Genomic DNA, 26,612 nt, shown 5'->3' with positions numbered 1-26,612 from the left:
TTGGGAGTTGGCTCACACCACTTGGCCTTCTAATAACCTCCCACCAGGTGTAAACCATCGCTGTGTGTCGCCCGTCACTGCTCCTCGTTAATGACCAGCCATTTCCCTCCTAAGAAGCCCTAATTGCTCTCGACCGCACTGGTGGGCATTATGCAAGAGCGAATGGGTGGAAGGGTGCAGTTGAAAATCTAAAAGCAATGTTCTACGCCGCGATGGGAAGTGTTTGCCAACAGTGAGCTCTCCTCCTGACCCCTCCTTCCTTCTCTTGCCATGGTAAGGGCTTGAACCACCTGCCATTAACTTTCATGCAAACCTCGGTGGATTAGGAAAGAATTGCGGCACTGGCGTCCAACTACTGCATGTGTGTGCAGTGTATGTGTTTGTGTGTCACTTTGAGGAGAACTAGCTAAAGACAAAGCACCATCTGCACGCAGCAGGCTGTCCGGACTGCCCGCTCTCTACTCTGGGACACAGGAGAGGCGTTTTGTACAGCATTGTTATGAAACTGTCCCTGCCGCTGCTGTTGCTACGCTGCTTGTAAATGCTGACAGCTAATAATGTCCTCCTGGATGACAGTGCCCTGCTGGAGCCACAGAGACTAATGAAGAGACAGGAAGTGGAAACGAGGGCTGATACAGTCGAGAGCAGAGATCCCACTCCTGTGTGAAGTTTGTTCAAAAGATCGCACGCATACACAGCCAGCCGTATTGTGTTTTATTTCCTCTTTCTCTTGTTCCTTCCTTCCTGTACGGTAGGTATTCTCCTGCCTCAGCGTCTCATTGGCGAGATGGCAGCTGGTGGAGGAAGGGCTTCATTGTGTCAGAGAGAGCGCCCTGTTCAGTCCAGCTGACATAGGCTTGTGTCAGGAGGATCCATCCTGCTGATGTTAGGGAAGCACAACGTGAAAGAGATGTCTAAAATGCTGAAGTGGGCCTGGGCCAGTGGAGAGATTGCTCTGTTTGTTTGCCTTTCTGCTGAGCACCACTTCACACAAAAGTTTTTTGGCTGAATTTGCTGACGGCGTGAAAGGAAGAAAGAAGTCTGAGTTCTGGGAGTCACTGGTGGGCACTCAGAGCCACGGCTATTGTGGCTCTGTGACATTGACATTTGGACGCGCCGAGGGGATGAAAAGAGTTAAAAAGCAAGGGTTTTTTAGCTGTCTTATACCACACAGTGTTTTGCCTCTGCAAACATTCACCACATGAATATGCATGATAAGTCTTCTTTTCTTCTTTGCCCTCTGAGCTGTATTTTTTTCTACCCAGAGACCTGTCGTGTTGTGTTTGATTGGCCCTGACATTTGAAAAGGTCCTTGAAAAAAAGTTGTTTATGACAACTGGAGAACTCTCCTTGCAGCAGAGTAAAAATGGCATTTTGAAAGGAGCACACCTCCTGCATATTTAAATGCTAATAGCTGGGTGAATGTGCAGGCTAATAGGATGTTTCAATCTGGAGGATTGCAGTATCCAGTCCCTTGGTCTGAGTGCTGCTTTGTAGAGCTGAGGGCTGATGCTTTACTTTATTCTGGAAACTGCTAGAGATGAGTCTGAAGTTTGAAAATAAATGTGGAGTTTGTTCCTTTTCATGAGTGTGATTATGTCAGCACAGACCCAAAAACAATTGCTTGTATTCAGAACTAACCCTCAGGGAGGTTTTGAAGATCTGTAGAGTATTAAAGTGATGGTTATGATGCAGATAAAGTTTAACGGCTTGTTTTACAAGTTTTCAGATGTTGTGTCAGAGTGGGCTGCTGTTTCAGCCTGGGCCCCTGGGGTATGGTCTGGGAAGCCCTGCAGGGAAGCTCTAGGTCCCTGTTTTATTATGCACCATGTGTTAACAAAGGCCAGACACAAGTGCCATGAATCCCCTTGGACTTTGACCGGCTCTCTGTGTTTGGCCTGCTTCTAGGTCTTGCCCTGGATTAGAGGTTGTTCACAACAAGCCTCTCTGCCCTTTCATTATTTCCATCTTTAAGGCGCATATTTTAAGATTTTAATTTCACTTTACTCTAATGTTCACCTGCTTTTGACACTCGCTGCCTTACCCTAAAAAGGCTTGTGGTTGAACACAGTTTCGGTGTGTAATGTCTTACTTGTTTGCTTTGAAGACACTCATCCTGTTATACTAATGGAAACATGTAATTTCTTATGATGCTAGTTAAAAAGGTCTCCCGGCTGTTTTGATTTATTCAATGTCACAGGTTCAGGGGCTGAATGTGTGAGGATTAGTGTGTCCAAAGAACATGCAGTTTGTTTTTTAAAGCCCTAAGTTCACCTTTGCAGCGTGCTATCGCTGCTATAACACACTAGGTTAAAGTGCCTTCATATCATGCTTTTTATGCATTTAACAGCCTTTTACTTGCTTAAATGTTGGCAGACATCCAGAGGAAAATCTGGCAGCTGTCCATGGATCCATTTGACTCCTAAAGCACACAGTTAAGAGAGACTTCCTATTGATTTAAACGAGCTCCGGCTCACTGCTGTATCTGCACTGACACATGCACAAAATCACATAGCGACAATTATTATATCTTCTTGTTCTGCCTATCATCGCTCTTGTGTTACATAAAATTGTGTATTATCTTGTCAGTTCTCCCCCTTTCAAAAGTGTTGACAATGTGAGTGGTGAAGCTGAGCGATGGCCTCTTATCACCTTAGCTATATCTCCATTGTGACTATGGATAATATCAGTGTTTGGTGAGCCCCAGGCTAGTTCTTTGATTCTGCGCTGCAGAGAATCACAGTGGGACGGTTGGCTTTTCAACTGCTTGTTCACTCGGAAGGATGTTTGATTTGTTGCCGTATGGAGATGTTTGATTCCTGATCCCGAACAAAGAGGATTTACAGAGGGTTAATGTTTGACAGAGACCCTCCTACTCTGTACTGGGTAAACACTTCCCCTGGGAGTCAGTCTACAGTTCAGATTTTGTCACTTTTGTAAAATGCTCCTTTTACAACACATGTTTATTCTTTTCTATTAATGTTCTTCAGCCCCATCAATCACGAAACATTCACACGATTTCACACATTTGGGTAGTGACAAACATTTTGCCCTTTTCCCCCCCTCTGAAGACGGACCAGTTCATTAGAAAGATAACAAATCTGTTGGGACTTTGCCTTCTCAGCGTTTCTGCTGATAAACAAAATATGCTGCATATATCAATCTCCTTTTAAAAGCAACTATTAAGTCCATAAAAAAACACCAAAAAACATGCCAATATTATCCAACACTGTGACTGTGCATTACTGTTAGCCTTAAAGTTGATGTAGCGAGGGGAACGTCTCAGTTGAATTTCACGCATCGGTCGCTTTATTCAGGAAGCAATAATACGTTTTTTTTGGTGTGGTTTTTTTGCCAAGGCTTTGTTTTGTTATTTTTGCCTGGAAGATGCCCCAGGGAAGTTGTTTTCATTTCTCTGCGCTCTATGATAAACTGATGGTAAGGTGCGCTTGTGTATTTTCAGGTCTCTTCAGCCTCCAGGGGAAGTTTTAGATCAGAGCCCACGCTGTTCAGAGCTTTCTGTTGGTTATTCTCCGCCCCTGACCTCTGCACGCCCGTCTCTCCATCGCTGAGCTCTGTGTCCTTTATTTTCTCTAAATAACAGTAGTCCGCCCTAATCCATCAGTGCCCCCGTGCTGCCTGCGTCCCCCTCACTGCTGAGTGTTTCTCCTCGCAGGTGGCTCAAGTGCACATCGGGCTTTTTCACTGATTGTCTGTGTGAACGCCGCTGTCCTTGGTCAGTGACTCAGGCTCCCAAAACAACTGAGCAAGTCGTGCAATTAAGTATGACAATCATGTTGCTATGAATGCTTTAGGACTGAATATATTTATTTGTTTGCCCAGGTGTAGTACATTTAAATGTTAAAAGAAGTGGGTGTTGAAAGATATTTATCAGTTAAAATTTTACAAGAGTTTTACAAAAATATGCAATACTTTGTTTTTAAAATGATCTTGAACAAAAAATATTTTAAACTAAAATAGGTCAAAGTTAATTTGTTTCCTCTTGGCTGGAAAAGAAACATCTCCAGTTCATTTTTAAGTGTACAATTTTAAACACAAGCTTAGGGCCTTTATGTAAGTACAATAAAAGTATTTACTTTTTTTCAAATCTACATTTTCTACTTTTTATTTTGTACTATTTTTGTTTGACACTGCAGTCTGGGTTGCACTAGAAAATGCTGCCTCTATATTCCCTACTGGTATATTGTCGTATTAGATTGTATAAACCTTTACAATTGCGGTTTTATAGTTCTATTATATTGTATTACCTTGCGAAATGAAAATTATTTCCTTCACTTTGATTGGCACTTGGAAGAAGTTGGCTGTAACTGTAGATAATAAGCACTTACAAAACAAAAATATAGAAAAATGCATTTGTGTAATATCAAACTAATTAAACCCAGCTATTATTCTCTGCATACCATGAAGAGAACAGCAGAGAGCAACAGAACAAAGAGTCATGACACGTATATAAATGAGTTCCACCGTAATCACAACCTCACTTGAGCTGTTGACCAAAGTTACCGTTGCTACTCTTTGTAAATCGTAAAGTATCCGTTTGCACCCCCGCTCCCTGGAGACTGGATGCAGCCATAAAGCCACCTCTGCCCCGGTTTGCCGTCATCACGTCTATGTGGGCCCAGCTGAGACTAACAGATGGAATCATTTCACAGGCAGACAGAGAGGCAGGATACAGGCGAGCGGGCTGTTTTTTAACAGTGCTGGCGTCGCGGTGGAGGGTGCACTAATCTAGGTCAGTGGTGTTCGGCGCACAGATAGGCGGCCTCTGGGGCGACTTGGCCTTTCCTTAACCCGATTAACACGACTAACATGCAGTCTGCTTGTATAATAGCTCGCATCTAAAGAGCTAACAAGAGGGTAATGCTGTGAGCAGGTTGATTGAGTCTCAGCTAGTACCTCGCAATTATCACTCACTTTGTCAGTCACACGACTAATCGCAAGGAAATCTATAGGCACCGCATTAATGGCTTAATTAACACTGATGCCTGTTGGAGTCCTTCTACAGTGTCGGGCGCATTGTCACATTCCATAGGTTACTGCGACACCATCGCTTTCATTACTACCTTTGAGAACATCAGATTCACTGTTTATTATTCCAACATTTACAGGACTTTTTTAAGTCAAGAAAATAATCTTCAGAAGTTATTATGCCTAGTTTGATGGACAGGTTATTTGGCTTGAGCCTCAGCAGGGTTTGGGCCTATTGATTCTGCAACACTGCCGTGCACCATGGTACCCTGTCGCCAGTGGCGACTGCCGTGGCGTCGCCTTTGGCAAAAACAGTGAAAAAGCCCATGCCGAACATGCATGGGACATGCATACTTACTCCTGCTATGAAAAAAATAGTCACAATTCGCCCATTCGCTCACTGTTGACAACAGCAGCTCAAGCATGTCCTCCAAAAACACTCAGAACACTCCTGGCATTGTACTGTACTCAAGAGTCCATGTTGCAATAAAATGAATGGAAGTCTTTGGGGAGTGAGTGGGAAAGCCTGACTGGATGGTGAATGATGAAATGTCCACCCCACGGTAGTGTTAGGAAGCTCGAAACTTTTCAAACGATGTATAATATGTGGTTGCCGTGAAAACGGCTATATTGTTTTTGCTAAAAAATAACTTAATTCTTCTGCTCTTTGATCTTTAAGTTGAGCCCCTGAACATGCTCAAAAACTCACTAAACTTTGCCCAAAATTCAGAATTTGCTTTTTTATTGGCCATTTTTATGCTTTAATGTGTCCGCAAAGTTTTTTCCCAGAATTAATTGTCTTCAAAAGCCGTTTAGAGTGGTCTACAAACAATATAGTTTTTCCAAATTACATGAAATTTGCACCAAATTCTATTTTGGCATCTAGATCAAAAAAGTCCACGGGCCAAAGTTATATTTTGTACGGCTCCGTCTGTTTAGTTCTTAGATAACACACACAATAAGGGCGCGTAAGCACCATCTTTATCAAGTCAAAAGTGCGGAGTACAAAGCCCGGCGGCCTGTGAGGGCCATTGGATACCGCTTGCGGCTTTAATTGTATAAAGAAAGTTGAAAATCATTGACACATTTGGTAGTGTTTTTCTACAATCTGCATGACTTGAATGTGACAAATGATGCAATATCAGCTTTATTTGAATTGAGTGCTGCATGTTTGAGAATCCTGCATTGTATTGTCCTGCTATAGTGCTCACCTACCCCCTATCCACACCCACATCCCTGTCCTTAGTTAGGATTATTTTAAAAAAAGAAGACACCGAGTGACACGTGAAGGGGTCTGAAATGTCACATAGCCACTTTTCACAAATAAAAACATGTAAATGAAAATCCACAGCTTGCTACAGTGAAATGTCACGATGAAGAATTATGCAGTTTTGAACAGGAAGTCGATGGACATGGTTTTGATTATAAAGCTGTTTTAGATCAATAATATTGTTTACGACAAAAAAACATAAAATGATAATACTTGATGTTATAGTACAAAACTAAGCACTTGAAAGAAAGCATATTATTCCTCCTTTAAATGGAACTCGGAAGTTGTTTATGAATAACTGCATCGTGTAAGCCACTCGAGTGTTCCCTTTTCCTAATTCTATCAAGCGAAGAAAAAAATAAATATCAAAGTATCAAATTGACGCCAGCAGAAATAGACTTCCTTGACATGACAACGTTTTGGTTAGCTGCCAAAAAACATTCCATCTTGTAGCTGTCTAGATGTGATGATATTGCATTATAAACATCACAATAAACTAATTAGAGGTGCTGCAAAAAGATCATTCACAGTGTTGTACTCTTTGTGAAGGCGCGTCCTGCCTCTCCTGCTGAGAATAACCTCAATACTGTCGTGATCCACCTCCTTTTTTAGAAATGTCACATTTTCAACAGGCACTCATTGAAAACATTCACATTCGCTCGCTTAATTGATCTTGGCTTAATTTGCAGATTAATTGCTTTTTACCAGCACTGCATATGCATCAGGTCCTCAGTAGCTAATTGGTAGAAAGACAGATCATCAAGTTCACCAATTACGCGGCGCGCCATGCAACCCGAACACGCCAAAATTTACAAGTGCGCGTAATTAAAAGGAAACTATTTTAAGTGGGATCATGAAGATGCGTATGAAGTTTGTATTATGGAGATAGTGGCGTTCTCTAATGCTCCTAATGGATAATGGGGGAGAATGAGCATGACTTTATAGTAATATTAACCAAGCCGCGTTTTGGTTGATAATTGCCTCTTTTAACTGGGAGTATTTCATCTCGCAAGAAACTTACCATTTTTGCGCAGCCTTGAAGAAATATGTGAAAAAATGGCTTCTTTCAACAAGTCAACAGATGGTTTGTAATAGTTTAAAGATGACTTCTAATAGTTGCCAACGAAAAATCCATGTGGCCAGGACAAAAGAATTAATTATGTACTCGAGCCAAGATCTAAAAAAGTGTTCCAACGCGACTTCAAGGGCCACGAGTGTTGAAACTGCTGCAAAGGTTTAATACTTTGGCACGCTTCTTGGGCATTAGCTCTTTTTTCTATGAGTTTCTTACAGTAACACTCTGGCACACAGTTGGTGTTTTTAGTCAGCATATCTTAGAATTAGTTTGGATTGTTGAATACTTTCTGCCTAATGAGGCTCCTGGAACACTGTGGGATAAAAGTTACATTATGCAGGCTGAAGGATTAAAAAAAGAAAAAGAAAGTCAAACTAATGTATATATTCTATGTAGGAATGGACTATTAGTTATAATATTGTGGGCTTTAAAAAATTAAATTTGAAAATCCATATCTCTGTATGAACATTCCATGATTTGACACTTTTTTTCTGGTCTTTAGTTGATTAATCGGTCAGTGGTGTCTTAGTCGACCAAATTTTGTATTAGTTAATTATTTTTACTTACGATTATAAGGATTTATATGAGACAACAGCAAAAATGAGAATATATGGCTTAACTACTAGTTCATATTAACTACTAGTTCATATACCTGATTTTTGTGTGCATATAATAATGTTAAATCAGTTTTCCCCCAGTACAGATATATTGTAAAAGCATATATTTGGGTGAAAATGAGACAACAGTGCTTTCTCTACATAAATATAAAGTGTTTTATTTTCAGAGAAGCCCGAAGTGCGTCGTTAGCATGCTAATGTTTGTTAGCATTACCCAGGACAGCAAACCTCACTCTGGGCTCAGAGACTCGTGAAAAGTGCTTAAAAACTCACCGCAGTGAATATTTAGTGATGCTCAAAATGCATTAGGAAAGTGAGGAATACACGTGGACTGCTGTAAAGAGTTTAAAATGAACTCACTCTGTTTTCATGTTTCAAAACAGTAAATCAAGTACAGCGCCTTTGTACTTTTCTTTATAAAAAGTTGTTTTGCTGTGCAGTTGCAGTCATTTGCAGTTATAGTTATATATCAGATATATATAGTTAATGGTTTTGAGAGCTTTTGCAACACCCCCTTTTTAGACGACTAATCTATTGGCAAAGCATGTCTTTAGTCGACCAAGAATTTCTTTTTCAAAAGACTTATGAGTTAAAAGTAAATTTAAAAATGTGGCTCTATGTTCACAGTGTTGTAATGCACATACAATAGATCCCTGATGAATACATTTTGAAATGGTATTGTGAATTTGTGAACATTGGTATCAACTGAAAAATAAAATAGACATAAATATATATAAAACTTTCTATTACTACTATATTTTAAAAGATGAAGGCCTTGAATTAAAGGACTTTTAACTCAAATAAAGTGCCTTGGACTCTTTGCCCTCCTCTATGCTACATTCAAAGGTACTTTGTCTCTTTACATGCCAGTGTTGCGCCAGCAGTGCTATGTAGAGCTATATAAAAGATTTGCTTCAAATGATTGTGGCTTAAAACAATTCTACAGATATCACCACCAACAACCACAACCTCTGAAAACCAGCGCTGCTATTGTCCATGTATGATTATGATTATTATTGCGGTTGTGTCCATATGAATTTGCTTGTCCATAACCCGAGAATGTGTAATATTGTGTGACATGTTTACAATGCTTTCTATTGAATTTGGATGCGCACTATATTGTAGTGAGTCCTCAGCGGTCCGTGCTCTGTGATGGCGTTATGAAAAAATAAATAGCCAATTATCCCAGCGGAGGTTTGTGCCAGACTTTGTTTGACTTGATTAGATGTAAGTAGAGAAGGAATGCGGGCCACGGTGAAAGGCCTGATGGGTAAGGCTAACAGGCTGCCGCGCTCAATAATATCACCATTATGCATTTCCTGGGTGACTTAAACGAATAGGCATTATTGCAAAATTGTGCATTAGCCCAAGTCAGCAGTTAGCAGCGCTGCAGTCTCATTTCGGTTTGAGAGGACATTATGAGGGGGAAAAAAACCCCATAAAGATAAAAGAACGGCACGTGCCAGCGGCTGACATGAAAAAGCGATCGAAATGGATACGTATGGACGGACGGAAGGTGTAGTGATAGGCAGGTAGAAAGAGGGGAGATGTAATTGTCAGTAGGCTTAGTATTTAGACAGCGGGGATTGGAGGGAGGGTGATGGGCGGCTGGCAGCCAATGGGCAGGTTGTAAATCAGCAGGGTGAGAGACAGCTTTACGTGGCCCTCGGAGCCCAAACTATCCGATTAATGAGAGAAGAGGAACCTTAACCACCTTCCCCTCTCCTGCCTGTTTTTTCTGCTATCTTGCACTTTCAGGGGACATAAATCATAGCCTCTTAAGCAGTCACTTTGGGAAACTGCCGCTCCTGCACACACACACACACACACACATGCGCACACGGCCTAGTCCTCAAATGTTAACTCTAAGCTATTGGTGTTTAAATGTGCACGGTGTTAATGAGATTCTACTGCAGCCACTGCCCACTGAAACGCCATCCACCAACAGGCCGTGTGCTAATCTGTAATTTTATAGTGTGGACAAAAGGTTAGGCTGTACAAAAAGATAACAAGTGAAACAAAAATATAGTGACACGTTGGATTGCTGCCAAATAGAAGACATTAGGCATTGCTTTTAAATCCTGCACACAAATAAGCTATCTCCAGGCCACAGCACTGCAATTAAGTGTGATTGTTTCATCATTTATGTTGGATTGTATGGTAAGGTACGGATGAACAAGTATTTCCCCCTTATCTGTAAAATAAAGTAAGCTTAGATTGATTAGAAAATAAAAAAGTGATCAGTTGAAAGAGGTAGAGGTCAGGATTACATCTACATAATTAAAACTATGAAAATGTCCCTAAAAAGAGCAACTACTTTGCTAAATGTACATATTTTGACATTCCTTTTTGTGTCCATATCGCCGAACTCTAAATTGAAACTGGTCTAAAATGTTGATATTGCGTGAATGCAATTGAAAGCGAACTGTTGTATAAGTTGGGCAACATGAGCAGCTATGACAGAATATCCACTACAAACACTCCAAGCCTCTAGAGGAAAATAAACACTACTGGACGAGAGTGAGAGGTGGTTGAACATGCTTTCAGAGCTGAAAAAAGGTGTTGCCGACCGGTTTAGTTACTAGGTTTAACTTTTCTTTTTTTAATGTATTTTCTTTTTATTGTTTTTACATAATAAAGTCTAAATAAGTCCCACTTGTCATAAAACATTTATTGTTTTTTATATAAGACAAATTAAATTAAAAACAAAAGGACCCCGAAAGGGAACAAGCGGTAGAAAATGGATGGATGGATGGAACAAGTCACAGAGAGCGCAAAAGTCCAAAACAACAATTAAACCGTATAAAGTCAGTCTGGCATATGATCTGGCAGAATCTTTAACTTTTATAAATGTCCAATGTTATTTCCGTCCAGTCCTTAACAGTCGGCGCTGTCCCTGTCATCCGCTCCGCCTTTGTTATTTTTGCTGCTGCCAAAGGTTCGTTCCAAAGGTATCAATTAATTGTTTCCTTTGTTGAGATGATAGTTTGAAAGTCAAATGGAATGTCAGTGTCGAAGACTACAGTCTGCAGTGGCTCATTGGTTTAAACTTTTCAATTAAAAAATATTACTACAATAGTTTGAATTTTTGACTTATAACTTAAACCTACTTTAGTGCCTTTAGACTTCAGATTGGTTCTTGTCAAGGCACAATTAGCATAATATAACAATTCAATATTACTCTGACAGGGACAAATCTTGTGTAGCTTGAATTAAGGATTCATAATTCCATTGCGACATAATCCAAAGACCCATTCTCAGTCTGAGTTGAACATTTAGTTTCTTACATAGTCACATATCATGCACTTTACTTCCGACAGTTTAACCTTGAGCTGAGACAACAGTTCATTTCTCAAAGTCTTCCTCTGAGAGACGACCCCACCAAGATAAAGACATTTTTTCCCTTCTATTTTCCTTTCCCTTCTGTTTTTCCCCCCACTATTAGTACCAACCCAAACAAGATCTGATGGGCTTGCCTGCCTCTTCAAGTCCTTTTCAATGCAAAGACAAGAAACAGAAGAAAGAGAAGCGCCGCTGAAAAAGTGTGGGAAAGTCTTTCTACTTGTGGCATGTGAGAAAGAGAAGTTACAAATTCATAAGGGCTCAACCTGATGCAACAGCTGCAACAACGGCATGTAACGCTCTGTGCGCTCAGGCCTGCGTCTGGCACCGACATGGAAATATGAGTTGTGCTGTTTGCGTTCGCAGAGGAGGGAGACACAAGGAGGAAGTTGTTAGTGTGGAACAATTGTCTTGTTATTGAGGTTATTTACGATTGTAGTTAGGCTTTCTCACTTACAAATACTCTCAAAACAAATACTGTGATCGGGATGCTTCACTGGTTAAGTTGAGATGCAGCTTTAACTCCACAATTGCAACAATGTGATGGACTACTTGTAGAAGCCAGTGCAATAGCAGGCCACATTGCATAACTAGAGTAGGTCTTCTTTTTCGCTTTCTCATGCAAATGCAGCTATTTAAGGCCCTCCGACTTCTTGTGAACCCTAGTGTATTACGTTGTTTTGTGTTTTGGACTTTTTCGTCTCCCTCTCCTGCAGCCTCCAGCATGTCAGCCTCAGGTCTGTCTTTGTTCACTTACATAACAGTTCTCAGTCTGTAACTCTCCAGCAGTGATTGTGTTAAGAGCAGTAGAATAGCTCCTCTTCTTCTCTGGCACTTCTCTGGATGAGCTCAAAGTTGTTGTTGACTTTTCGACCTGCACCGTGAGCCTACTTCTTTTTTTTTTTCTTTTTTTTTCTTCCTCTGGCTCTCAAATGGAGTGTATCCCCTTGTCACATGAGTCACTCTCTGGAATTAATTTATGGAAATGAAGTCATGTATACCACAGATTGGGGGTTTGGACTGAAATGGTCTGTGGAACTGCTGAATAGTGGATTCGTGTTTTGAGACAGGGGGGTTTGCAGTGCCTCTGAGACCACCAGAGAGGGTCTGGGCCTGAGCTGTCATGTCTGAACGCTTCCAGGTGGACCCTTGACTTCATCCTAGTTTTTCAAGTCAAGTCCACCTCTACAGCAGGTAAAAAGTGGGAAGGACAAGATTGTGGCTATAGGAGAGTTGTCAATGTAACTTTACTCGAATGTTCGCTGTTTTCAGCAGATTGGCTTGTCATGACAACACTTGACATTTCAAACCAAGGGAAACATTGATATTATATTGTTTTTATGTTTCAACTTGAAACATGTGAGAGGAATCAGTTAATTATAACAATTAAACTGCCTACCATTTAATACAGAAGCTCATTTTGAAAATAAGAAATAATTGCCACAAATTTAGATTAAATTATTTAAATGTAACTTATTGACCCCTCATTATAGCTCTTATAATATCAGTTATTAGTGAGATGAGTTCCATGGTAACTCAGGGGAGGAGCTTGAGAAAGTCGGCATTCCTTTGGCTCACAAACTGCTTTGTGAAGAATGAAAACGGCATTAACTGCTAAGGCACCTCTCTCCTCCTCCTTCGAGCTGTGGTTCCACTTTCGTCCTGAGCTGAATGGCTGCTTTGCCCCAACAGGCTGTCAGCAGTGCTGTCCCTCGCTCTGTCCTGGAAAAACTCATGAAGCAGTGGGCACAAAGCCACTGTACTGGCAGTTGACTCGCACTAGTGTGGACCTCCAGGTGTAATGGTTGATACACACACACATGCTCATGCCGCCCTGGACTCGCGTTTCGCCTGGAGACATTTATACTGTATACCGTAGGTTCCAAAAGCACCACAAATAACCTACCGTAGCTATAAATGTTCGTGGTAATTGGAAAAAAAAGTTAATTTCGACATTCCTACTTGCCATGACAGAAATCTAAGAAACAATGCCTTTCCTGAAAATGTGTGGGTTTTTTGGGCCAAAGACAAGAGAAGATTGAGAGAATGTGTCTTCAACCCAAACCAACTCAATTGTGTTGCGTTAATGCCATCATTGTTTCTTACATTAAGTCTATTTGATGTGGTTAGGGTTCATTTTGGTGTTGATGTTTGGACACAGGTAATCTATGTTTTGTTCCAACCATTGAGGGTTCATAATCTACATTCTTGTATACATTAAATCGAAACTCTCCAAACATATACAGTACTGTACATCAGTTTGGACACCGTTTGTTTTCAATCAAGTATTATACCTGATGCGGCTACTTATAGAAACCTCTAAAAGGCTAGATTGTCTCTACAAATGATGCATTTTAAAAACAACATTAGAGATGTATTTTTTTTCTGTCATTGCATTTATCTCCTCTCTTCACTACATATCCTGTGTGATATTGTTCAGTGACAATTTCCTCCCAAAAACATTATAAGTATATAAAACTATTGTGCAGCCAGAGAGCCACTCATCTGAACAAATGTGATAGTCTGTCCCTTTGTTAAAGGGATAGTTTGTTATATGTCACTCTCCCTAAAGTGCTAATGGATAGTTTCTCTCAGACACAACACGGGAATTGAACTGTGTTGCTGTAAATGTGTGGCAACCATACTGCATTTATCACAGCTGACAGCCCTAGTAGCAAAAAAACATTTTAGTTTCACTGAAGATATTCATCTTTCAGTTTTTCTATAAAGGCCTTTGCTGGTCTAAAATGACGCAGAAAATATGATATATTGAGTTTTGGTAACATCCCATACTTGGTTACCCATGTAGTCTACAATATAGTGTTTGTCTTTATTATTTATTTATCCAGCTATTATAATTCAGTCAAAACACAGACTATTGGGGTCCAAAAGTGGTTGGTGTAATCCTCCATTTGCCCAGGAGTGGAACACTATCTTTGGAACCTTTTCTACCATGGACCATTCCTGGGCAAAGGGGGATTAACTTGTTGCTCTGGAAATGTTATTATTTGCTATTGGTCTTGGGTGAGAATTGCATTAGGGAAACAACCACTTCACAAAAAGTGTATCAATACAAAATAATTAATATTTACAACTGGCTGTCCACCTTCCTCTTACAGCCAAAAATCACGTATTTTAAGATTTTGAGGTGCACATTTTAAGCAAGGAAAAAAAAGATCTTCCTTCACCGGAAAAGACACATGATGTAACTTTCCTGGTGGAGGGTACGCTGCCTGGTTACAATAAACCTTTGTCAAAACCTAAAAGCCAGTCACATGCTAATCATGTGAGGAAGAGGCTGGCAAAGAATAATAGAGTACAGCTCCAAAATAAAGTCCGAGCAGTTTCCTGGTTATAACTCTTCATTATGTAACTCCACCTTTTTAGTCAATATTAATCTCCCTTAGAAGTATTTAAATTCTATCTTCAGCCATCGTCAAACTTAAAATGACTTCTGGATATTATTCAAAATGTCTCGATTTCAAAAACATTGCCTTTGATCTTGCCTAATGATTCTGTGATGAGGTGGAGAGGGAGCACGCATCGCTGAGGCGTAGCAGCATATTTCAGACATTTTGGAGGAGTTACAGGAGCCGAAGGCCGAGGTAGTGACACAATATGAAAAGCAAGATTTTGGATTTGGTCCAGGTCCTGCCTTGGACAAACAAGACAAGCAGCGGATAAATGAACTTTCTTAACCATCATGTGAAGGAACACGCCGTGAAGGCCGCAAAATTTAAAGGAAACCCCCAATACAAAGGCAAGCAAGTCTTCTTCACCCAAGACTTTTCATAAGAGTTTCACCATGTCTGTTGGAAATTCAAGAAGAGACAACTGAGGCGTGGATTTTCTTTCCAAGCTGTTTTTTTGTAGGTAAAAAAAAAGCTCAATACACCGGCAAAGGCAGAAGTGCTCCTCAGGAAAACGAAAACACAGAGAACTGAACTGCTGCAAGAAATGGAACCACCGACATGGGGTCTGTGAATTCAGGTAATAAGACATTTATGTTGTTTTAAAAAGATTGATGATTGTAATGTGATTTATTTTGGCAGTCTGTTTAGTATATAAACTCTGTCTAGTTACATTCACTCATCTGAGTGCAAATGTGGGTGATCGTGTTAATGGGAAAATGTATACAGAGGGTGGCGGAGGAGGTTAGTGGTCTGGGGAGGTAGTGTATCCATTTCTTTTTTTTTCTTTTTTTTTAAGATGTTGCCTGTAGGCTTTATTAGACAGGAGAGGAAAGTGTGAAATGGGGGATGAGAGGGAAGGACATGCATTAAATTCGAACTCACAACACTGTGGCCGTAACTGCACTTTGAGCCTGGCATAAGTGTTTTGTGCCTTAACCACTTGACCACCGGGCAGCACAGTGTATCCGATTCTTTGAGAGGATTAGTACCCCGATCAGAGCATTGCTGCACTGGTGTGACCCAGAATATTAAGCTCAATAGAAAAATATTGAGAGTAATGTTGTGCCAGAGGCTCCTGTACAGGACTTGCTGGCAGATGATTAATGGTTGAGTCATTTGGAGGGAGTATAGAACCCCTGGGTTAAATCTGTGCTTACAACATAGAAATAAACAATCAAAACAGATTCCACAGATCTTAAACTGGTATATAATCAACGTTTTTCCCCTGAAAAGACAGATTTGAGTTTTAAAGTCTGGATAGCAACAGGTATAGCTGTTTTCTACCTACATGTAAAAGGAAATCACATAAAAAGCTTTGAAGTTGAAAGAATCTTTTGACTTTGGTAAACTGAACATTTATAGGTATTTACAAATAAGGACAACCAAGAATTTAAACTACGCAATGACCACCATGACCCTTTGACTGAAATATTTATTAACCTTTATGAATCAGAACTTTTAAAAGGAATATAAATGTATTAACAATTTGGTCATCCACTCTACCAATCACATACAAAAGAAATGGGAAAGAGAGGGTGTTTTATTTTGTCTGATGAAGAATGGGAAAATATATGTACGCCTCAGTGGAGAAATCACAAACCGCGGCAGCCAGGAGGCAAACCTTTATGTGTTTTGGGACTGTCCTGTTGCTCAGAAATATTGGACTGAGATCAGAAAAGTGCTACAGACTGTTTTGTTTTGGCCTTTTGTTCATGGACACAATCAATGGATAACATATTCCATGGAGCAGGGAAAAATGGCATCACAACAATCTTCAACGATCAAAGACTGGACGACATTATCATTCACATACAGAAATATCATTGACATACAGAAAATGGATTGGATTTAATCTGGTAATGGGCAAATTTGATAGACTATATGGGACGTTTAGTGTGCCTTAGTTTCATTTGGATTTGGTCTTTTTTGTGTTTTTCTTTTATTTGCTATGTTCTCTCTGTTCTTGTTCTGTTTCGTGGGTTGTTTGTTAAGTGTTAAGTTGCTAGGAATGAGGTGCCACATTGGAAGATAAATCTGGAATCTTGTTTGCATCCTTGTATCTTGCACTGGAGCCACCTGTGCACTGACATGAGCTGACTATGTTGTACTAGCGGCAGTTATTGCTCAAGTTCAGAGAACGTCGGCTGCTCCTGTGACCTCCAGTGTTGGTAGAAAGCTGCCCGTCAGTGCACTTTTTTCCTCCAGTCTATTCATAGCTACCGCCACCACCATCACAACTGCTGCTGCTACGACTCCCCCGCTTCTGACGGACTACTTCCTGCCTTCCCTCTTGCTCAATTACTTCTCCTCCAACTCCCACATGTGGCTCCGCACTCTCTGGCAACTACACTTACCTTGCGGAGGAGGCAGAAGGAATGCCTCAGTCTTCGTGCGTTAACTTAAAGACAGACATGAGTGCTTTTGTCAGCAGCGGACAGAGTAGTGTTGTGTTTTAAAGTCCAAATTGAACTCCTAGTGTTTTCTCGAGATTCACTGGGCTGCGGTGCCCTCTTCCCAAAAATCACGCAGCTGGGAAATTGCCTCAACAGCTGGCCAAATAGAAACGCAGCATCCATTCATCATTTCAGCCATATTGCTGCGCAGCTTATACCTCCCACCTCCCAGAGCCTAGTGGGTCTAATTGTAGTTACAGCACACATCTCGATGCATCATGATTTAAATAGTCGAGCGAGAGCAGCACTTGAGAGCGGAGACTAAATAAAGAGTGCGTTTGAACACTGTGGGAAGAGGGCAGTGATCTGTATGTGTTTCACAGAAGGCTTATTGCCACAGCCACAATCATGGCATGCTTCAGAACACAGTTTGGTTTCCCTCTAGTTGCTTCTTACGATAAGGCTGTAAAGTAAGTAAAGACAAAGTATTACAGAGTGCTTTATCACCGTCTAAACTAGTTGGACAGTACAGTAATATTATGATCAGGCTTTTAGATAGCTGGCCGTCTTCCCGTATTTTGGACGGGGTATTTTGAAATGTGGACGGGCATTTTCGAGTGGAAGGACGGGGTCATTTTTATTAAGTTAAAAAAAAAGGGAATATTATCATTAAATCGGGCCGGGAAGTGTTTGACGATAGTCCGCCATGACAGCTTACTGTTTACAAGTGAAAATTTGCATGCTGCGTGCTGATTGGTTGACGAAATTTGTGTGCTTGGCTCTGATTGGCTGCCGAGCTGTGGTCTAGAGAATGCCGAAGCTCCACGTTATTTCTGGCACTTTGACAGAATTTCATCAAAACCTCATTAAATTGACGAAGATCACCAAAACTAGGTAAGGCACGCTGGATTTGCACAAGGTTATTTTTATCTGTCAATTGACACACTTCAACTTAAGTTGACAGAATGAAACGGAAGAAGGAACCAAGGGATCCCTTTCAAAAGCAGATCACACTTTTTTGTGTGGCCAAATACCAGGTTATCATTTAGTTAAGAAAGCTACACTTAATAACGTAGACTACGTCCATTCTGGTCCCAAATGTTTATTTGGCACCGCCAGTGTAACTTTTCTGCTCGCGCCGCCCACGTCTATAGATAATACGATCACACTCCGCCACAATAGGAGCGGCGTATGGCGTAAATTAAGAGAATGCAGAGCGCCGTCTGGCGTAGATTACGGCGCTCGTTTACGGCGCACGGCATAACGTCAGACGGCGCACGGCGTTAAAAGCACCGCTTTTATTTAGTAAAGACGCCAGAAAATACGCCGCTCCTAAGTGGCGGAGTGTTACCATAACTACTTTTTGCGGACAACATTTTTTGGACGGGGTGTTTTCAAATCCTATCTAAAAGCCTGATTATGATGCAGTTTTTTCCAATAATGAGCCATCAAAGAAGACTTTGAAAGTGAAAAGATTTGATTTGTTGGTCAATGATATGTACGAGTTCAGACTTTTGGAGGAAAGAAAATAGTACAAGTGGCAATAATTGAAAAAGTATGTGGCATATGTCCATTAAATTAATAAATAAATTGAAAGCCATTATTACTTTTTGTAAACAAATGAAAATGTACCGGGAGTCAGAAATTGTGATTGATCACACAGCTTTATGATGATTGTGCTGCTACCCAACTTTCTAGCAGATTAATAGTATGTATAATGTATGATGTATGATTTTCAAGAAGCCAAACTGTAAAAGCAAAAGGCCTATGTAAGCACGTGTTTGTGACCAGGTTAAAGTCAAATCAACATGATGTGGGAGACCGACCTTTAATACAATACGCTTTATTTACTACCATAGAACACTTATTCCACAACACTTCAGCAGTGCACTGGTCCAATTATATCAATTTTGTCAAGTAACAGCATCGTTTGTTTTTTGTTTTCTCTTTAAAGAAAAAAAAAACATTATTTCCAGTTATTTTCATGAAACTGTAACCAGAAGGATCAAGGCAGCCAAAAAGTATCTTATTCACGGGAGATTTAAATGCTCTGAAGTTCTGAGTTGGAAATTAACTGATTTACACTTAGCGCCTGGCAGCTCTTACTAGTTTTAACATAACATTGCATCATTTATGTTCATAAAATGCTCACTTCTAATTTTTCATGGATCTTTTACTTAATTAAGACAATCAAGACTTAATTATTTATGAGAAGTGAAGAACAATTTGAGCTAAAATGGTGTTTGCCAATACTCATTTGTTGTTGTGCTTGATATTTGACCATTGAAATGTTATGTGAAACATGTCATATCCCTTATTGGAAATGTAGCTTGAGTCAGAAGATGCTTTCCCTCGCTCTGGCTCACTCGCTCGCCAGCCCACCCCCCACTCCCTCCTTTTGTGTCTTCATTTTGCTGATCCAACCTCCCCTCCGCCTGCTGACTAACTGACCCACATTCCTGCTCGCTGCCCTCCCAGTCCATGCACACTGCTGGGCCTGTATCTGTTTGTCATCCTCTCCTTCTCCTCACATTGTTCTCCCTACACTTAAGAGGCAGTCTATGCATTCCTCTCTACTCCTAAAACTGTGCCATGTCCCTCAGGCTACAGTAGGAACCAATTAGATGATTGCTCTTTAGTCACTCAGCAGCACAAATGATTGGTAAAAAGGACTCATTTGTGCACTGTTTGTTTGTCTGTTTTTACTAGACTGGGTTCGGATCTAGGGGGGGTTTGAGAGATGACATTTTTGAGATGGGTTTAATCTGTGGGGCGCTCTGAGGTGGCACTCCCTCTTGTGGACAGCGTGGGGTTAGGTGACAGCTGTGACATGCGTGGGGAGGGGGCAGATCGCAGTTATTGAAGTAAATGGTCTTCAGAGAAAACACCTGAGACAGGCTCTGGTCAGACGTTTTATCACCACCAGGAGACTGTTATTGTTTTGTCAATAGACGGGCTGTTCTTTTGGAGTCTGAGCTGATGGTGTCGCCACTATTTCAAAGGTTAAAAAAAAAAAGCAATGAATCATCTGAAATCAATTGGTTTGTAGAATCTACACAAATATACACAGATACTAATCAATACTAGAACATTAGAAGAAGTATCAACGCTGAAAAAACAGGACAAAATTGGACCTTTCCTGAATGGTCTTTGAATGGCCTCACCGTAATATTAAATACATCCAAAAAATACAAATCCAATCACCAAAAATATACAATAAAAAACATTTCACATTTCGGATTTTTACATATGCGCCTTGTACACAAACAAACAGCTTTTGGTATTTGGCCTTCATTTATGGTCATAGTTATAGGGCTGCGCTACATTCATTTACATTTTGAATCAAATACATCACAATTTAAACGTTGCATTTTTTTTCTAGGTATAACACATCATCATCCATCTAAGTTTTTGTCCATCGAAGAACCATAGGACCAAAGGAGGAGCAGCGGTGGGCAGAAAGTCTCGAAAACCGAGGGCACCTCCGTGAGCACCAGGATGGCTCTGGCCGACAAGCACAAAGTGAAGCGCCAGCGGCTTGACCGGATCTGTGAAGGTACAGAGCCTCCATCTCCATTTACGCATGTGTCTTTTAACTAAAATGTCCCTGTTTTGAGACTTTATTCTGCGCTGAGTGAAAATCCACTGGGATCGTTTGCATAAGAGTGTGTTTTCGCTCATGTGTCAAAAGGCTCCTTGGGACCAGCCATTGCTTCAAACTGGCTCTTTGAAGGCTGTCTAAGAACAGTGAGGGGAGAGATGTGGAAGTGTTTTGTAGGAAGAGGCCGGGAGTGGGCTGATGGTTGAATAAAAGAGTCTTAGTTTTGAGATTACTGTTGAGATGAAGTAGGGAGTTTGTAATGAACTGAAGCGCTCTTCAGAGTCATGATGGGTTGTGTTTGTGCATCTCCCTGTAAAAAAAAAAAAAAATGTCTTCTTTATTTCAAAGCTGGTACTCAGAACGCATTTGTATCACATCAGTCATGCAAGTAAATCATGAGCTTTTTCTTTGTTCTAATGATTTTGAATAGCCCACACCCCTGCGCTATGTCTGTTAGTTTTGACAAACATCGACAGCAGTTTCTTATTTTTGGAGAGTTTTCCCATTGGTGAAAGATAGAACACACACTCCAGTGCTTGCCAGTAGTTCAATATAAGCAGTTTATTCAGTTTGTCTAGAAGATGACTCAAAAAGTATGATATCATAATTGTTCATACTTGTCTGTAATGGGGATGGTCAGATCACAAGAGTAATCATGAGTATTACCCCATAGTATCCATTAGACCTGTGTTTACAGTATTATTTTCTTTCAGCGCAGCATAGTCTGCAACTTAAACAATGATGTCATAAGTGAAATGTATATCTTACTTGAAGCAGACTTACAGGCTGTATAGTATAAGTAAGTATAAATATAAAGGCACATTTTTCTCTTGTAATTATTGGTAGAATGGGTACAGTTTGAAAGCATCTTTATTATTAGTTGCCAAGAAAAAGGCATTGATCATCATCTATCATTTCAATTAAATGTTGTGTTTGGTTGTGGGAAGATGAACACACACCATTTAGTTTCCTTTTCTTTTAGGTCTTCCCTCCTCACTACTTTTAATAGAACCTTTTCTCAACAAACCCCATTTGTGCAGAATTAGAAAAGCTTCCATTAGCTTTGTTCATTCCAAGGAAAAATCTACTTGAGATCCAACATAATAGCTGCTCAAATGAAGCCGTGATACACTGTGTTTCCAGTCTGCGAATGAGAGCCACATGTACCATCACCGACCACTCCAAACCGCCAGTACAGCACGCTCCAACATATTTCTCATCCACTCATTTTCCTCTGACAAAGAGGCCAGCATGCTCAACATTCAACAACAAGTGTTTCTGTCCGCTTTACATTTATTGAAAGAATGCCTTGCTTTGCTCAACTTTTCAACCATAAAGTGAGAACAAGTAGGTTTTCTCCTTGAGAGTATTGATGCTTTTTAAATTTACTTCGAAAGGTTGATTCATGTTTAGAGATAAATGATAAATCACGGTTTTCTCACTGTTAAATCACACTAGACACAACTGAAAGTAAAAGCTGCTGCTACTACAACACTACAACTATTACTACCACTACAACTATTACTGCCACTACAACTATTACTACCACTACAACTATTACTGCCACTACAACTATTACTACCACTACAACTATTACTACCACTACAACTATTACTACCACTACAACTATTACTGCCACTACAACTATTACTGCCACTACAACTATTACTGCCACTACAACTATTACTGCCACTACAACTATTACTGCCACTACAACTATTACTGGCATTACTACCACTAAAACTATTACTGCCGCTACAACTATTACTGCCACTACAACTATTACTGGCATTACTACCACTACAACTATTACTACCACTACAACTATTACTACCACTACAACTATTACTACCACTACAACTATTACTGCCACTACAACTATAACTGCCACTACAACTATTACTGCCACTACAACTATTACTGCCACTACAACTATTACTGCCACTACAACTATTACTGGCATTACTACCACTAAAACTATTACTGCCGCTACAACTATTACTGCCACTACAACTATTACTGGCATTACTACCACTACAACTATTACTACCACTACAACTATTACTACCACTACAACTATTACTACCACTACAACTATTACTGCCACTACAACTATAACTGCCACTACAACTATTACTGCCACTACAACTATTACTGCCACTACAACTATTACTGCCACTACAACTATTACTGGCATTACTACCACTAAAACTATTACTGCCGCTACAACTATTACTGCCACTACAACTATTACTGGCATTACTACCACTACAACTATTACTACCACTACAACTATTACTACCACTACAACTATTACTGCCACTACAACTATAACTGCCACTACAACTATTACTGCCACTACAACTATTACTACCACTAAAACTATTACTGCCACTACAACTATTACTGCCACTACAACTATTACTGGCATTACTACCACTAAAACTATTACTGCCACTACAACTATTACTGCCACTACAACTATTACTGCCACTACAACTATTACTGCCACTACAACTATTACTGCCACTACAACTATTACTACCACTAAAACTATTACTGCCACTACAACTATTACTACCACTAAAACTATTACTGCCACTACAACTATTACTGCCACTACAACTATAACTGCCACTACAACTATTACTGCCACTACAACTATTACTGCCACTACAACTATTACTACCACTATACTGCCACTACAACTATTACTGCCACTACAACTATTACTGGCATTACAACTATTACTACCACTATACTGCCACTACAACTATTACTGCCACTACAACTATTACTGCCACTACAACTATTACTACAACTATTACTGCCACTACAACTATTACTGCCACTACAACTATTACTGGCATTACTACCACTAAAACTATTACTACCACTACAACTATTACTACCACTACAACTATTACTGCCACTACAACTATTACTGCCACTACAACTATTACTGCCACTACAACTATTACTGCCACTACAACTATTACTGCCACTACAACTATTACTGCCACTACAACTATTACTGCCACTACAACTATTACTGCCACTACAACTATTACTGCCACTACAACTATTACTGCCACTACAACTATTACTGCCACTACTGCAGGGCTCAGATGAAGGATTTTCTCTTTGACGAGCACCGCATCCCTCTAATCTTACATAGATATGTGTTACACATAGTTATTGTGTAGCACAGTTATTGTTGTGAGATTAGCGAGACGCGGCGCTCATCAAAGCCCCTCGTTGCCCCGCCCACGCCGGTGGCTCCTCCCGCTCTCATTTTTTCAGACACGGCGATCAGTGGGACCTCGTCAAGTCAACACAGCATCCTTGTGTCATGCCGTTGTTGACGATCGATTGACGAGTGATCAGTGCTTTTTTAGGCGCTTTGGTTATACAATTGAACACAATTTTTTTGTATCGCTATCAAAAACACTTTTTTCTGACAAATGCATCGCATTTGAGATAAATTGCGTCGCATTTTGCGATGCGATACAGCTTATTCTGAGCCCTGTACTGTATTAGTGTTTGTGTAAGTGTTTGCCAGTGTGACCCAGGTATTAATATCTGGGGTTATAAAGTAACACTTAGTGGGCAGCGGGGTAATAATGGTCACATGACATATTGTGATCTGTTTAGTGATATTTTTGTGCGTTGAGACTGGTTGTTTTTATATACATGCTAATGGTAGATGATATCAAAGTATTTGTATCAGAACTGTAAAAGCTGTTCCTGAACTACATACAATACAATATCTGGGCCCAAAATTGGGCCCCTGTGTGCCGCAGGAGTCCGTCAGTGTGTGGGTGTGTGTTTCTTCAACACTGGCTTTCAACACAGCACTGCACTCATAAGAACCACTGCCATGTGCTCAAACAGCTCAAACTTTCTACTGTCACTCGTTATTGATTGCTACAGCCTCCATCTCATGTTATTCCCACTCTCATCTCTCAGCCAGTGCTTCACTCACAGCCTCCCAGCATGCCAGAGAACGGCCAGCGCCTCGCCCTCACAAAGTCATCCCTGTTGTGGGCACGCGCCCTGCAGTTCTCCGGAAAGAAGCCGTTAGGAGTATTATTTTCCCCGGACTCTGTAGTGGTCTGGAGCAGTTTTCATGTCATTAGTCGAGTGTCAAGACGCCGCGATCGGTGTAACCAAACCCACCCCGTATTGAGTATAAATCCTACGTTATTGTTGCTGACTGTGGTGAAAATATAAATCTCTCTATTAAACTTACACAGACATGATTATTTCTACAATTTCTAACAAATGAAAAAGTTAGACGCATCAGTGCAACCAAACGATACGGTTGATACAAATAAAGCAAGTACGCCCAGTTCCACTACCTGTTTATATTTACCACTACAATTTCCCCATGTGGGACAATAAAGGAATATCTTACAATTACTACAACTACTAACTTCTTAAACTATTGTTAATTGTCCTCACCATAAACCACTAACTGCTATCACTACTGTGTAATCAGGACTACTACTACAACTTCCCATTGTATGTTTTCCACCTGAAGTGTAACGTAAGTGGGAGATTTTGCCCTAATGCCGTTAGTCACCACTCTATAAACATCCAGGGGAGGGTGATTCACATTGAAATACGAGTGGAGTGAATCGGTAGGGTTGAATCTCCTCAGACAAATAAAAAACATCTAGAGGGACGGGGCTGTTGTGCGCCGTTATGTCAAAAGCAGCCAGTATTATCTGTAAACAGTGCTGGGACTGATGCGTGAAATAGAAATCAAAGTTGATATCATGTGTATTGACAAAAACAAGGAGATGGGGGGGGGTGCATTTTTGATTGTTTTGCGGCAGAGAGAGAAGCTTCTCTAATCTGCTTTTATCTTCTGAGGATAACTGTGTCAATCCAATACTTGTTTCACAGCGGAGTGCATTGATTACGTCTCAACTCGTTGTGATGAGTGGCCAGCCAAGCCGTGCCTGCCCGTCTAAACTCAATTGGAAATGGCTGATCAAATGTGCCTGTTTACTCCCATCAAAGGAGTCACGGTTCAGGAATGTGCATTTTGAGCCCAACCGTGAATGTGCCTCCACTGAAGATAACTGATCCTCGGACAAGATTATCAGTCCTTCCAGCTCTTAACTTTTTCCTTTCATCTAAGATTTTTGTGTGGACCGTAGACATCCAAGACCGAAATTGTGAATCAATTACTCCTCAGTCACTTTGAAACTGGACTTTAGTTGGTGGAACAGTGGAGTCACACGCAGTCTGTTTAGCTGTGAAGTGGCACGTCAAAATTTAGCAAGCAATTTGAAAACTTAAAGGAATGTGCGTTCCAGTCCATTTTAATGGGCAGTGTTGTCTGTTTGGCCGTTTCTTTATTGTAGAAAAAGTGCAACAAGAAACTGCAAGCGACCAATGTTATTTCTCATATTTTTCTTGGCTGCAGTTTTGGCTGTTAATTATAGGGTGGGTCCAGCTTGCATTGTTTGAATATGAATAATGCAGTGCTTTTTATCAGCCACCACATCCATAGAATTTCCAAGGAAACCTTTGATGAACTGGTAACTAGACGATTAGTTCTTTTCATTGCTCATCTTCCATATTTGGAACATCAGAATACACAGAATAAAGCTTCTATTAGCCTTGTATCATTTCAGAGAAAAATCTACTCCAGCCTTCTCAAGCATCCTTTTCTATGCTGCTCTCCTTGATATATTATTTATTAAAGTGCCTCCTGGACATATTTCAATTAATCCTTAGTTTACATATCAGATATCCAAATGTATATGGTAGGAGTAGTCCATCTGTAAAGTGCTTGGGGATGTGCCAGCTGAAGTGTAAGTGCAATAAGGGAACTGTGGTAAACATCTGTTGTGAGCATCAGTTCCTGTACTCCGTTATCCCCCTTTTTTCTGTCTAAC

The 26,612-nt window shown here is 40.4% G+C and overlaps 1 protein-coding gene across 3 annotated transcripts in view; it reads left to right on the top strand.

The window, feature by feature from the left end:
* Positions 1-26,612, top strand: part of ctbp2a (C-terminal binding protein 2a) — a 70,149-nt gene that overhangs the window by 5,453 nt on the left and 38,084 nt on the right. For 2 of the 3 annotated variants that reach the window (XM_072437580.1, XM_072437576.1), the window contains exon 2: positions 20,482-20,655. The exons of the other annotated variant lie outside the window; for it this stretch is intronic. In XM_072437580.1, coding sequence (XP_072293681.1) covers positions 20,598-20,655 — 58 coding nt within the window. In that variant the 5' untranslated portion in view covers positions 20,482-20,597. The remainder of the gene's footprint in view (positions 1-20,481; positions 20,656-26,612) is intronic. 3 annotated transcript variants of the gene reach the window in all.

The sequence above is a fragment of the Eucyclogobius newberryi genome, unplaced genomic scaffold (genome assembly GCF_026437365.1).
Source record: "Eucyclogobius newberryi isolate DKJ021-1_F unplaced genomic scaffold, fEucNew1.0.hap1 SCAF_8, whole genome shotgun sequence".
Taxonomy (NCBI): Eukaryota; Metazoa; Chordata; class Actinopteri; order Gobiiformes; family Gobiidae; genus Eucyclogobius; species Eucyclogobius newberryi.
Note: the sequence above shows the minus strand (reverse complement) of the source record. Positions and strands in the feature narration are given on the sequence as shown.